The sequence below is a fragment of the Oncorhynchus gorbuscha genome, linkage group LG21, assembly GCF_021184085.1.
Source record: "Oncorhynchus gorbuscha isolate QuinsamMale2020 ecotype Even-year linkage group LG21, OgorEven_v1.0, whole genome shotgun sequence".
NCBI lineage: Eukaryota > Metazoa > Chordata > Actinopteri > Salmoniformes > Salmonidae > Oncorhynchus > Oncorhynchus gorbuscha.
The window spans coordinates 899,991-915,042 of NC_060193.1; the positions used below are offsets into that span (position 1 = coordinate 899,991).

General features: G+C 45.0%; 1 protein-coding gene across 6 annotated transcripts in view; it reads left to right on the top strand.

Moving 5' to 3' along the window:
- The first annotated feature begins 836 nt into the window (after nucleotides 1-836).
- The window catches only part of LOC124008456 (ephrin type-B receptor 4b-like), a 90,787-nt gene continuing 76,571 nt past the window's right edge, over nucleotides 837-15,052 (top strand). For all 6 annotated transcript variants that reach the window (XM_046319747.1, XM_046319750.1, XM_046319749.1 and 3 more), the window contains exon 1: nucleotides 837-1,793. In XM_046319747.1, coding sequence (XP_046175703.1) covers nucleotides 1,703-1,793 — 91 coding nt within the window. In that variant the 5' untranslated portion in view covers nucleotides 837-1,702. The remainder of the gene's footprint in view (nucleotides 1,794-15,052) is intronic.

Here is a 15,052-nt window from a genome sequence, read left to right on the forward strand (position 1 = left end):
ATTACCTGACCTGTCTATATGAATGGTTACTGTCCATGTTGATTACCTGACCTGTCTATATGAATGGTTACTGTCCATGTTGATTATATAGGATGTGGTCATCACATGTTGATTACCTGACCTGTCTATATGAATGGTTACTGTCCATGTTGATTATATAGGATGTCCTGGTCATCACATGTTGATTACCTGACCTGTCTATATGAATGGTTACTGTCCATGTTGATTACCTGACCTGTCTATATGAATGGTTACTGTCCATGTTGATTATATAGGATGTGGTCATCACATGTTGATTACCTGACCTGTCTATATGAATGGTTACTGTCCATGTTGATTACCTGACCTGTCTATATGAATGGTTACTGTCCATGTTGATTACCTGACCTGTCTATATGAATGGTTACTGTCCATGTTGATTACCTGACCTGTCTATATGAATGGTTACTGTCCATGTTGATTATATAGGATGTGGTCATCACATGTTGTAATGTTTTTTTAATGATCTTATTTTGTGTTTCTTCTCACTTCTGTATGTTGTTTTTTTCTCACTTGGTTCTACAATGTAAACACGTGCCTCTGACGCCAATATAAAGCGTTCTGAACTGAACTGAGAGGGGAAGAGAAGGAGAGAGGGGTAAAGTTAGAAAAAGAAAATGGACGAGGGAGAGAGAGACATACTTTTCCCATTATAAAATCTACCATTCTGTTGAATTCCTCTCGTGTCACTCAGTCCTTAATTTCACCCTATTGTCATTCAGGTCCTTGCTGACCGACAGATGGACTGGCCAATAGCAGGGTGTGGGTGGAATCTGGCAGACGGAGGGGCTCCGGGACAACAGCAGTAGTTAGTGTCTCGTGTCAGGATCAGCAGCAGAGAGCTACGGACACACTTTCTGAATATATTATCTTGTTATTTATAACGATACACTGCCGCGCTGTTGAATAGTTTATGTCATAGTTTTACCGTTCAGAAATAGCGACGAGGCGTGGATATTAGGGCAGCGTTTGAAAAGAAAGAAAGAAAGAACGAAAGAGGGGAAAAGACTGACCGCTGGATTTAATTTCCAACTGGAATGCTGTTGTTGATAGAGAGAGAACGGGCGGTGTGTTTGTGTGTGTGTGTGAAAGAGTGTGTGTGTGTGTGCGAGGTAAGTGTGTAGCGGGCTATGCCTCGTCTCTTTGGTCTCTGGTCCTGGATCGTGTGAATTCCCCGGGCTCCAGTTACTAAACTACCCGGCAGACAGCAGCCTCAGCCCGGCCACAGGGAGGGGAACACGAGCTCATGTAGTCTCTGTTCTTTCTCCTCTCCCCCATACCCCTCCATACCCCTCCATACCCCCCATACCCCTCTCTCCGGGCTCAGAGGAAATGAGGACACAGTGGATAGCGGAGGAACGAGGAGTTTCAGGTGGGATTATAAACTTGTTTTGACTTCTGCTTTGATCCTGGGGACTTCGGCGTTTTTGGCGGTAGGTTAAATAATTAACGCTAACCTTTAAAAAAAACTACGGATAAAAGAGGCAATATGACCGGTTGTTGATGATGACTGCTGACCTCGCGGAGACCGAGTTAACTGCTTTTCGTGACTGATGTGGGTGGCGCGGCGTGCCGACACTGGACCTAGCTGACACCCCACCGGGACAGAGGTTTCTGATCGGTGATCAATAATCCAGGAGAGTAACGGGAGTACCTGGCCGGTATGGAGCGGCGCGGGGGCAGGTGGAGCACCGTGACCGTGTTGTGGCTCGTGCTGATCGAGCTGGTTCTGTCACCTTGTATGGCAGAGGAAGGTACGTGAAGAAGTTTAACTTAAACAACAACAAAAAATCTATAAAACTAATATTTGATCAATGGTTTTGTGCCATGTTGTGTTATTGTTTTATTAATATACAGACTGTGAATCTCTCTCTCTCCACACTTACTTAGAACATTTATTGTGAGACATAGGCTAATTAGGGTAGTTAATTTGATTTAAATTTGAGGACCAACATGATTTAAAAAAACGTTTTTAGTTTTTGTTGACACAACTCCAAAGCTTCACATGTAGACAGTCTGTGATCAGGGAGAAACCATGAAGTAGGATTTACATTCTGTCTGTCTGTCTGTCTGTCTGTCTGTCTGTCTGTCTGTCTGTCTGTCTGTCTGTCTGTCTGTCTGTCTGTCTGTCTGTCTGTCTGTCTGTCTGTCTGTCTGTCTGTCTGTCTGTCTGTCTGTCTGTCTGTCTGTCTGTCTGTCTGTCTGTCTGTCTGTCTGTCTGTCTGTCTGTCTGTCTGTCTGTCTGTCTGTCTGTCTGTCTGTCTGTCTGTCTGTCTGTCTGTCTGTCTGTCTGTCTGTCTGTCTGTCTGTCTGTCTGTCTGTCTGTCTGTCTGTCTGTCTGTCTGTCTGTCTGTCTGTCTGTCTGTCTGTCTGTCTGTCTGTCTGTCTGTCTGTCTGTCTGTCTGTCTGTCTGTCTGTCTGTCTGTCTGTCTGTCTGTCTGTCTGTCTGTCTGTCTGTCTGTCTGTCTGTCTGTCTGTCTGTCTGTCTGTCTGTCTGTCTGTCTGTCTGTCTGTCTGTCTGTCTGTCTGTCTGTCTGTCTGTCTGTCTGTCTGTCTGTCTGTCTGTCTGTCTGTCTGTCTGTCTGTCTGTGAAACTGATTCAGGTTTCAGACAGACAGGCAGACAGGCAGCTATAAAAGACAATAGGCATAATACCCAAGTGTGTGTGTGTGTGTGTGTGTGTGTGTGTGGGTGGCCTGTCGGGTCATTCCACCTAATAAGCACAAGGGGATTTCGTCACCCACCATCTCCGATTGTTCTGAAATCATTTCTGTTGTTAGAAACATAATGTATCATATTAGCATTCCTGAAACATTATTTTGTTACCCAGATTATGATCCTAATAACCTGATTATGATCCTGATTGTGATCCTATTAACCTGATTATGATCCTATTAACCTGATTATGATTAACCTGATTATGATCCTATTAACCTGATTATGATCCTATTAACCTGATTGTGATCCTATTAACCTGATTATGATCCTATTAACCTGATTATGATCCTATTAACCTGATTATGATCCTATTAACCTGATTATGATCCTATTAACCTGATTATGATCCTGATTGTGATCCTATTAACCTGATTATGATCCCAACAAACTGATTATGATCCTAACAACCTGATTATGATCCTAACAACCTGATTATGATCTTATTAACCTGCTTATGATCATATTAACCTGATTATGATCCTAACAACCTGATTATGATCCTAATAACCTGATTATGATCCTATTAACCTGATTAGGATCATAATAACCTGATTATGATCCTGATTATGATCTTATTAACCTGATTATTATCAGCCAGATAAACTATATATACATCAGTGTGTGTGTGTGTGTGTGTGTGTGTGTGTGTGTGTGTGTGTGTGTGTGTGTGTGTGTGTGTGTGTGTGTGTGTGTGTGTGTTGTGTGTGTCTGAACTTTAGAGGGGGTCTTGCTGTGTGGTCTTCACGACAACCATGAAATCTCTTCCTCTTCTTAGTTTCCTCTCTTTCTCTTCTTTCTCCCTCTGTCCCTCTCCTCTACCTCCCGCTTTGTCCCAATCTTTCTCTCTCTCCCCCAGCTCATTCCTCTTCCTCCCATTCTCTCAATCTTTCTCTCTCTCCCCAGCTTTTTCCTCTTCCTCCCATTCTCTCTTCCTCCCTCTCTGTCCCTGTCTTTCTCTCTCTCCCCAGCTCATTCCTCTCCCTCCCATTCTCTCTTCCTCCCTCTCTGTCCCTGTCTTTCTCGCTCTCCCCAGCTCATTCCTCTCCCTCCCATTCTCTCTTCCTCCCTCTCTGTCCCTGTCTTTCTCTCTCTCCCCAGCTCATTCCTCTCCCTCCCATTCTCTCTTCCTCCCTCTCTGTCCCTGTCTTTCTCTCTCTCCCCAGCTCATTCCTCTCCCTCCCATTCTCTCTTCCTCCCTCTCTGTCCCTTTCTTTCTCTCTCTCCCCAGCTCATTCCTCTCCCTCCCATTCTCTCTTCCTCCCTCTCTGTCCCTGTCTTTCTCTCTCTCCCCAGCTCATTCCTCTCCCTCCCCCATTCTCTCTTCCTCCCTCTCTGTCCCTGTCTTTCTCTCTCTCCCCAGCTCATTCCTCTCCCTCCCATTCTCTCTTCCTCCCTCTCTGTCCCTGTCTTTCTCTCTCTCCCCAGCTCATTCCTCTCCCTCCCATTCTCTCTTCCTCCCTCTCTGTCCCTGTCTTTCTCTCTCTCCCCAGCTCATTCCTCCTCCTCCCATGAATCTTTGATACATTCAGTCTTTCTTTTTCATCTGAACTGAGTGTCAATGGTTTCTCTGCCATCTTACACACACACACACACACACACACACACACACACACACACACACACACACACACACACACACACACACACACACACACACACACACACACACACACACACACACACACACACACACACACACACACACACACACACACACACACACACACACACACACACACGCACAAAAGCTGACAATTACAGGCTAAAGGAAACCCTGGTGTGTTTGTGTATGTAGACGGTCAGAGCGACCAGGGACAGAGGGCTCTAACTCTAATAAGAGCCAAGAGCGTCATGTTGATGCTTATTTTTATTACTCATTGGAAAGGAAAAGGGGCCATTAAAACATCTTAGTTTTAAAAAGTTTAAATGATTGATGTTTCGGCCTTCAAATCTTCAATGCTCTGCCATGTTTTTGATTCATTTGACTTTTCCTAAAGAGGTATATGCAGAATGTTAATATCACAAACAGAATTAGTGTTATAAGCAATTTTAAGAGCACGTCATTTCCTCCCTGCTTCTCATTCAGCCTGCGCAGCTGATGATCGCCCACCCAAACTACAGCTAAACTATGTCAAACCTTATCTAAACTACACCTAAACCATATCCAAACTAGAGGTCGACCGATTATGATTTTTCAACGCCGATACCGATTAATCGGCGGATTTGTATTTATTTATTTGTAATAATGACAATTACAACGATACTGGATTAACACTTATTTTAACTTAATATAATACATCAATAAAATCAATTTAGCCTCAAGTAAATAATGAATCATGTTCAATTTGGTTTAAATAATGCAAAAACAAAGTTTTGGAGAAGAAAGTAGAAGTGCAAAATGTGCCATGTAAGAAAGCTAACGTTTCAGTTCCTTGCTCAGAACATGAGAACATATGAAAGCTGGTGGTTCCTTTTAACATGAGTCTTCAATATTCCCAGGTAAGAAGTTTTAGGTTGCAGTTAATTATTGCAATTATAGGACTATTTCCCTCTATACCATTTGTATTTCATTAACCTTTGACTATTAGCTTCCGTCCCTTTCCTCGCTCCTCCCTGGGCTCGAACCAGGAACACTTCCGTCCCTCTCCTCGCTCCTCCCTGGGCTCGAACCAGGAACACAACGACAACAGCCACCCTCGAAGCAGCGTTACCTATACAGAGCAAGGGAAACAACTACTGCAAGGCTCAGAGCGAGTGACGTTTGAAACGCTATTAGCGCGCGCTGACTAGCCAGCCATTTCACCTCGGTTACACCAGCCTCATCTCGCGAGTTGATAGGCTTGAAGTCATAAATAGCGCAATGCTTGATGCACAACGAAGAGCCGCTGGCAAAACGCACGAAAGTTCTGTTTGAATGAATGTTTACGCGCCTGCTTCTGCCTACCACCACTCAGTCAGATACTTAGATACTTGTATGCTCAGTCAGATTATATGCAACGCAGGACATGCTAGATAACATCTAGTAATATCATCAACCATGTGTAGTTAACTTGTGATTATGATTGATTGTTTTTTATAAGATAAGTTTAATGCTAGCTAGCAACTTACCTTGGCTTACTGCATTTGCGTAACAGGCAGTCTCCTTGTGGAGTGCAACGAGAGAGAAGCAGGTCGTTATTGCGTTGAACTAGTTAACTGTAAGGTTGCAAGAATGGATCCCCCGAGCTGACAAGTTGAAAATCTGTTGTTCTGCCCCTGAACAAGGCAGTTAACCCACCGTTCCTAGGCCGTCATTGAAAATAAGAATGTGTTCTTAACTGACTTGCCTAGTTAAATAAAGGTATATATAAAAAAAAAAAATATATATATATATATACAAACATTTTTTTTTTAATTGGCAAATCGGCGCCCAAAAATACAGATTTCCGATTGTTATGAAAGCGGCCCTAATTAATCGGTCGACTTCTAATCCAAACTACACCCAAACTACAGCTAAACTATGTCAAACTTTATCTAAACTACACCTAAACTATATCCAAACTACACCTAAACTATATCCAATCTAAACTATATCCAAACTACACCTAAACTATATCCAAACTACACCTAAACTATATCCAATCTAAACTATATCCAAACTACACCTAAACTATATCCAAACTACACCTAAACTATATCCAAACTACACCTAAACTATATCCAAACTACACCTAAACTATATCCAAACTACACCTAAACTATATCCAAACTACACCTAAACTATATCCAAACTACACCTAAACTATATCCAAACTACACCTAAACTATATCAAACTACATCTAAACTATATCAAACTACACCTAAACTATATCCAAACTACACCTAAACTATATCCAAACTACACCTAAACTATATCCAAACTACACCTAAACTATATCCAAACTACACCTAAACTATATCCAAAGTACACCTAAACTATATCAAAGTACACCTAAACTATATCAAACTACACCTAAACTATATCCAAACTACACCTAAACTATATCCAAACTACACCTAAACTATATCCAAACTACACCTAAACTATGTCCAAACTACACCTAAACTATATCCAAACTACACCTAAACTATATCCAAACTACACCTAAACTATATCCAAAGTACACCTAAACTATATCAAACTACACCTAAACTATGTCAAACTACACCTAAACTATATCCAAACTATATCCAAACTACACCCAAACTACACCCAAGCTATATCCAAACTACACATAAACTACATCCGAACTACATCTAAACTCTATCAAAACTACACCCAAACTATTTCCAAACTACACCTAAACAACACCTAGACTATATCCAAATTACATCTAAACTACACCCAAACTACACCTAAACTACATCCAAACTACACCTACACTACATCCAAACTACACCCAAACTATGTCAAACTACACCTAAACTACATCTAAACTACATCCAAAAAACGTATGTCATTATGGGGTATTGAGTCATTATGGGTTATTGAGTCATTATGGGGTATTGAGTAATTATGGGGTAGTGTGTCATTATGGGGTATTGAGTCATTATTGGGCATTGAGTCATTATGGGGTAGTGTGTCATTATGGGGTATTGAGTCATTATGGGGTAGTGTGTCATTATGGGGTAGTGTGTGTAGATTGATTGGGGGGAGGCGGGAGGGGAAACAAGTAAATCCATTTTAGAATAACTCTGTAATGTAACAAACAAAATAAAGTCAAGGGGTCTGAATTCTTTCCGAATGTGCTGTGTGTAATATACACTCACTGTATAATCTCCTTCCTCCTTTATTCTGTCTCATCCTCACGACATCACCACCCTGCCTTCTGTTTCTCCCTTACTTCCTCCTCTTTTCTTCCCCTCCTCCCTCCTTTCTTCCTTCCCTTCTTCCTCCCTCCTTCCTCCCCTCCTCCCTCCCTTCTTCCCTCCCCTCCTCCCTCCTTCTTCCTCCCTCCTTCCTCCCCTCCTCTCTCCCTTCTTCGTCCCCTCCTCCCCTCCTTCTCCCCTCCTCCCCCTTCTCCCTCCCTCCCTCCCTTCCTCCCTCCCTCCCTCCTTCCTCCCTCCTCCCCCTTCTTCCTCCCTCCTCCCTCCCTCCCTCCCTTCCTCCTCCCCCTTCTTCCTCCCTCCCTCCCTCCCTCCCTCCCTCCCTCCCTCCCTCCCTCCCTCCCTCCCCCTTCTTCCTCCCTCCCTCCCTCCCTTCCTCCTCCCCCTTCTCCCTCCCTCCCTCCTTCCTCCCTCCTCCCCCTTCTTCCTCCCTCCCTCCCTCCCTCCTCCCCCTTCTTCCTCCCTCCCCCTCCCCCTCCCCCCCTCCCCCTCCCTCCCTCCCTCCCCTCCTTCCTCCCTCCCTCCCCTCCTCCCTCCCTCCCTCCCCCTCCTCCCTCCCTCCCTCCCTCCCTCCCTCCCCTCCTTCCTCCCTCCCCCCCTCCCTCCCTCCCTCCCTCCTCCCTCCTCCTCCCTCCCCCTCCCTCCCTCCCTCCCTCCCTCCCTCCCCTCCTCCCTCCCTCCCTCCCTCCTCCCTCCCCTCCTTCCTCCCTCCCTCCCTCCCTCCCCTCCTCCCTCCCCTCCCTCCCTCCCTCCCTCCCCTCCTCCTCTTCTGAGTGTTGATTCCATCAGTGCTGTTGTTAAATGTGTGTTGTGTAAACATGTGAGTGACTGTGTCTCTCGTGGTTTAAACAGCAGAAAGCAGTCGTCTGATGTTAGGAAGTTTTCTGTGGTTTTCCTAAATCCCTCTCTGACTCCTTCAAGATGAAGTCCCTCCCTCCCTCCCTCCCTCCCTCCCTCCCTCCCTCCCTCCCTCCCTCCCTCCCTCCCTCCCTCCCTCCCTCCCTCCCTCCCTCCCTCCCTCCCTCCCTCTCTCAGATGTTAGGTAGTTTTCTGTGGTTTTCCTAAATCCCTCTCTGACTCCTTCAAGATGAAGTCCCTCCCTCCCTCCCTCCCTCTCTCAGATGTTAGGAAGTTTTCTGTGGTTTTCCTTAAATCCCTCTCTGACTCCTTCAAGATGAAGTCCCTCCCTCCCTCCCTCCCTCTCTCAGATGTTAGGAAGTTTTCTGTGGTTTTCCTAAATCCCTCTCTGACTCCTTCAAGATGAAGTCCCTCCCTCCCTCCCTCCCTCCCTCCCTCCCTCCCTCCCTCCCTCCCTCCCTCCCTCCCTCCCTCCCTCCCTCCCTCCCTCCCTCCCTCCCTCTCTCTCTGATGTTAGGTAGTTTTCTGTGGTTTTCCTAAATCCCTCTCTGACTCCTTCAAGATGAAGTCCCTCCCTCCCTCCCTCCCTCCCTCTCTCAGATGTTAGGTAGTTTTCTGTGGTTTTCCTAAATCCCTCTCTGACTCCTTCAAGATGAAGTCCCTCCCTCCCTCCCTCCCTCTCTCAGATGTTAGGTAGTTTTCTGTGGTTTTCCTAAATCCCTCTCTGACTCCTTCAAGATGAAGTCCCTCCCTCCCTCCCTCTCTCAGATGTTAGGTAGTTTTCTGTGGTTTTCCTAATCCCTCTCTGACTCCTTCAAGATGAAGTCCCTCTTTTGGAAGCTTCATAAAGCTTGTAGAAACATCTAAAAAGCATGTAGAAACTTCTTCCACAGTCTTCTTCTACTGTCTTCTTCTACTGTCTTCTTCCACTGTCTTCTTCCACAGTCTTCTACTGTCTTATTCTACTGTCTTCTTCCACAGTCTTCTACTGTCTTCTTCTACTGTCTTCTTCCACAGTCTTCTACTGTCTTCTTCTACTGTATTCTTCCACAGTCTTCTTCTACAGTCTTCTTCCACTGTCTTCTTCTACAGTCTTCTTCCACAGTCTTCTACTGGCTTCTTCTACTTTCTTCTTCCACAGTTTTCTACTGTCTTCTTCTACTGTCTTCTTCCACAGTATTCTTCCACAGTCTTCTTCTACTGTCTTCTTCTACTGTCTTCTTATACTGTCTTCTTCCACAGTCTTCTACTGTCTTCTTCTACTGTCTTCTTCCACAGTATTCTTCCACTGTCTTCTACTGTCTTCTTCCACAGTATTCTTCCACAGTCTTCTTCTACAGTCTTCTTCCACTGTCTTCTTATACTGTCTTCTTCCACAGTCTTTTACTGTCTTCTTCCACAGTCTTCTACTGTCTTCTTCTACAGTCTTCTTCCACAGTCTTCTACAGTCTTCTTCCACAGTCTTCTACTGTCTTCTTCCACAGTATTCTTCCACAGTCTTCTTCTACAGTCTTCTTCCACTGTCTTCTTCTACTGTCTTCTTCCACAGTCTTTTACTGTCTTCTTCTACTGTCTTCTTCCACAGTATTCTTCCACAGTCCTCTTCTACATTCTTCCACTGTCTTCTTCTACAGTCTTCTCCCACAGTATTCTTCCACAGTCTTCTTCTACAGTCTTCTTCTACTATCTTCTTCTACTGTCTTTCCTCTACAGCCTTCTTCTATACTCTTCTTCCACAGTCTTATTCTGTAGTCTTCTTCCACAGGCTTCTTCCAATGTCTTCTTCCACTGTCTTCTTCTACTGTCTTCTTCCAATATCTTCTTCCACTGTCTTCTTCTACAGTCTTCTTCTACAGTCTTCTTCTACAGTCCTTTATCTCAACTACATCTCCCTCTTTCCTTCCTTTTCTCACTCCTCCCCCTACCATCTCCTCCTCTCCTCACCTCCTTTCCTCGTCTCGTCTCCTCTCCTCTCGTCTCCTCTCCTCTCATCCTTTCCTCGTCTCCTCTCCTCTCGTCTCCTCACCTCCTTTCCTCCTCGTCTCGTCTCGTCTCCTCACCTCCTCTCCTCACCTCCTCTCCTCTCCTCTCCTCTCCTCTCCTCTCCTCTCCTCTCCTCTCCTCTCCTCTCCTCTCCTCTCCTCTCCTCTCCTCTCCTCTCCTCTCCTCTCCTCTCCTCTCCTCTCCTCTCCTCTCCTCTCATCTCACCCTCTTGTCTCTTCTCCCCCTCTCCTTTCAACTCTTCTCAGTCTGTTTTAAAGCAGGGATTAGTTTTATCAGACAGACTCACATTAAGAGCTTGTGTGTGTGTGTGTGTGTGTGTGTGTGTGTGTGTGTGTGTGTGTGTGTGTGTGTGTGTGTGTGTGTGTGTGTGTGTGTGTGTGTGTGTGAGTGTGTGAGTGTGTGAGTGTGTGAGTGTGTGAGTGTGTGAGTGTGTGAGTGTGTGAGTGTGTGAGTGTGTGAGTGTGAGAGTGTGAGAGTGTGAGAGTGTGAGAGTGTGTGAGTGTGAGTGTGAGTGTGTGGTGTTGGTAGGTCAAGGATCTTGTTAAGTGTGTGAACCTGAGGAATGCACGTCAGTTACACTCTGTTGACTTCTCTCAATTCAATTCAAGGGCTTTATTGCCCTGGGAAACATGTGCTAACATTGCCAAAGCAAGTGAAGTAGATAATATACAAAAGTGTAATAAAAAATAAAAATTAACAGTAAACATTACATTCCAAAAGAATAAAGACATTATAAATAAATATCTATATACAGTGTTGTAATGATGTGCAAATAGTTAAAGTACAAAAGGGAAAATAAATAAACATAAATATGGGTTGTATTTACAATGGTGTTTGTTCTTCACTGGTTGCCCTTTTCTCGTGGCAACAGGTCACACATCTTGCTGCTGTGATGCACACTGTGGAATTTCACCCAGTAGATATGGGAGTTTATCAAGATTGGGTTTGTTTTCTAATTCTTTGTGGATCTGTGTAATCTGAGGGAAATATGCGTCTCTAATTTGGTCCATTGGACAGGAGGTTAGGAAGTGCAGCTCAGTTTCCACCTCATTTTGTGGGCAGTGAGCACATAGCCTGTCTTCTCTTGAGAGCCAGGTCTGCCAACGGCGGCCTTTCTCAATAGCAAGGCTATGCTCACTGAGTCTGTACATAGTCAAAGATTTCCTTAAATTTGGGTCAATCACAGTGGTCAGGTATTCTGCCACTGTGTACTCTCTGTTTAGGGTCAGTCACAGTGGTCAGGTATTCTGCCACTCTCTGTTTAGGGTCAGTCACAGTGGTCAGGTATTCTGCCACTGTGTACTCTCTGTTTAGGGTCAGTCACAGTGGTCAGGTATTCTGCCACTCTCTGTTTAGGGACAAATAGCATTCTAGTTTATTCTGGTTTTTGTTAATTCTGTTTCACAGTGGTCAGGTATTCTAATTCTCTGTACTCTGTTTAGGGTCAGGAATACCAGTGGTCAAGTAATTCTGCCACTCTCTGTTTAGGGTCAGTCACAGTGGTTAAGATTTAGATGCACTATTGTGTGACTGTTCCACTGGGTCAGTCACAGTGGTCAGGTATTCTGCCAATTTGTTTAGGGTCAGTCACAGTGGTCAGGTATTCTGCCACTGTGTACTTAAATGTTAAATGTCAGTCACAGTGGTCAGGTATTCAGCCTCTGTGTACTGTGTGTGTTTGGGTCAGTCACAGTGGTCAGGTATTCTGCCACTCTCTGTTTAGGGTCAGTCACAGTGGTCAGGTATTCTGCCACTCTCTGTTTGTGGTCAGTCACAGTGGTGTGGTATTCTGATTACAATGTGTCAGGGAAAGTGTTGCTCTTAGCAGCATTCTAGTTTGCATTCTGTTTCCGTTGTACACTCTAATTCTCTGCTTGATTAAACTAAGAGGAATACCTAATAGGATTAATCCATCACCCCCCCTTTAAGATTTAGATGCACTATTGTAAAGTGACTGTTCCACTGGATGTCATGAGGTGAATGCCGTGTTGCTTTATGGGTCTGGGCGTCTGGTGACCACATGACAAACAACACTTTATAGTCTGGGCCTGTGTCGCTTTACTGTGTGTGTGTGAGTGCGTGTGCGTGTGTGTGTGTGTGTGTGTGTGTGTGAGTGTGTGTGCGTGTGCATGTGCGTGTGCGTGTGTGTGTGAGAGAGATGGGAATTTGTAAGGAAGTGAGTGAAGCTGGAAGGAGGAGGAAGAGTTTCAATGTGGGGAAAGTGGCTCTTAGCAGAAGCAGGAATGAGTTTCATAAGGGGGGTAGAAATTTGAGAGAGGAAGAGAGTTTCTAATTTAAATAGTAGAGGAATTTGAGAAGAGGGAGAGTTTCATAAGTGGGGAAGAGGGTTTTGAGAAACTGGGGAGATATTTCTCTGGCAGCTGTTGCTGATGGGATAGAGCTGTTAGTTCTACTGATGTCTGGGGTGACAACCCTGTTCCAAGTGTTAGTTCTATGATGTCTGGGCCTGTGACAACCCTGTTCCTGTGTGTTAGTTCTACTGATGTCTGGGGTGAAAACCCTGTTCCTGTTCCTGTAGGGTTAGTTCTACTGATGTCTGAGGTAGACAACCCTGTTCCTGTGGGTTAGTTCTACTGATGTCTGGTGTGAGACAGATGTTCCTGTAGGGTTAGTTGACTGATGTCTGGAAGGAGGACAACCCTGTTCCTGTTCCTGTAGGGTTAGTTCTACTGATGTCTGGGATAGACAACCCTGGAAGTGTTAGTTCTACTGATGTCTGGGGAAGACAACCCTGTTCCTGTAGTGTTAGTTCTACTGATGTCTGGGGTAGACAACCCTGTTCCTGTAGTGTTAGTTCTACTGATGTCTGAGGTAGACAACCCTGTTCCTGTAGTGTTAGTTCTACTGATGTCTGGGGTAGAAAACCCTGTTCCTGTTCCTGTAGGGTTAGTTCTACTGATGTCTGGGGTAGACAACCCTGTTCCTGTTCCTGTAGTGTTAGTTCTACTGATGTCTGTGGTAGACAACCCTGTTCCTGTAGTGTTAGTTCTACTGATGTCTGGGGTAGACAACCCTGTTCCTGTTCCTGTAGGGTTAGTTCTACTGATGTCTGGGATAGACAACCCTGTTCCTGTTCCTGTAGTGTTAGTTCTACTGATGTCTGGGGTAGACAACCCTGTTCCTGTTCCTGTAGTGTTAGTTCTACTGATGTCTGGGGTAGAAAACCCTGTTCCTGTAGTGTTAGTTCTACTGATGTCTGGGGTAGACAACCCTGTTCCTGTAGTGTTAGTTCTACTGATGTCTGGGGTAGAAAACCCTGTTCCTGTTCCTGTAGTGTTAGTTCTACTGATGTCTGTGGTAGACAACCCTGTTCCTGTAGTGTTAGTTCTACTGATGTCTGGGGTAGACAACCCTGTTCCTGTAGTGTTAGTTCTACTGATGTCTGGGGTAGAAAACCCTGTTCCTGTTCCTGTAGTGTTAGTTCTACTGATGTCTGAGGTAGACAACCCTGTTCCTGTAGGGTTAGTTCTACTGATGTCTGATGTAGACAACCCTGTTCCTGTAGTGTTAGTTCTACTGATGTCTGAGGTAGACAACCCTGTTCCTGTAGTGTTAGTTCTACTGATGTCTGGGGTAGAAAACCCTGTTCCTGTTCCTGTAGTGTTAGTTCTACTGATGTCTGGGGTAGACAACCCTGTTCCTGTAGTGTTAGTTCTACTGATGTCTGGGGTAGACAACCCTGTTCCTGTAGTGTTAGTTCTACTGATGTCTGGGGTAGAAAACCCTGTTCCTGTTCCTGTAGTGTTAGTTCTACTGATGTCTGGGGTAGACAACCCTGTTCCTGTAGTGTTAGTTCTACTGATGTCTGGGGTAGAAAACCCTGTTCCTGTTCCTGTAGTGTTAGTTCTACTGATGTCTGGGGTAGACAACTGTTCCTGTTCCTGTAGTGTTAGTTCTACTGATGTCTGAGGTAGACAACCCTGTTCCTGTAGTGTTAGTTCTACTGATGTCTGGGGTAGACAACCCTGTTCCTGTAGTGTTAGTTCTACTGATGTCTGTGGTAGACAACCCTGTTCCCGTAGGGTTAGTTCTACTCATGTCTGGGGTAGACAACCCTGTTCCTGTTCCTGTTCCTGTAGGGTTAGTTCTACTGATGTCTGGGGTAGACAACCCTGTTCCTGTAGGGTTAGTTCTACTGATGTCTGGGGTAGAAAACCCTGTTCCTGTTCCTGTAGGGTTAGTTCTACTGATGTCTGGGGTAGACAACCCTGTTCCTGTTCCTGTAGTGTTAGTTCTACTGATGTCTGGGTAGACAACCCTGTTCCTGTAGTGTTAGTTCTACTGATGTCTGGGGTAGACAACCCTGTTCCTGTAGTGTTAGTTCTACTGATGTCTGAGGTAGACAACCCTGTTCCTGTTCCTGTAGTGTTAGTTCTACTGATGTCTGGGGTAGACAACCCTGTTCCTGTAGTGTTAGTTCTACTGATGTCTGGGGTAGAAACCCCCTGTTCCTGTAGTGTTAGTTCTACTGATGTCTGAGGTAGACAACCCTGTTCCTGTTCCTGTAGTGTTAGTTCTACTGATGTCTGGGGTAGACAACCCTGTTCCTGTAGTGTTAGTTCTACT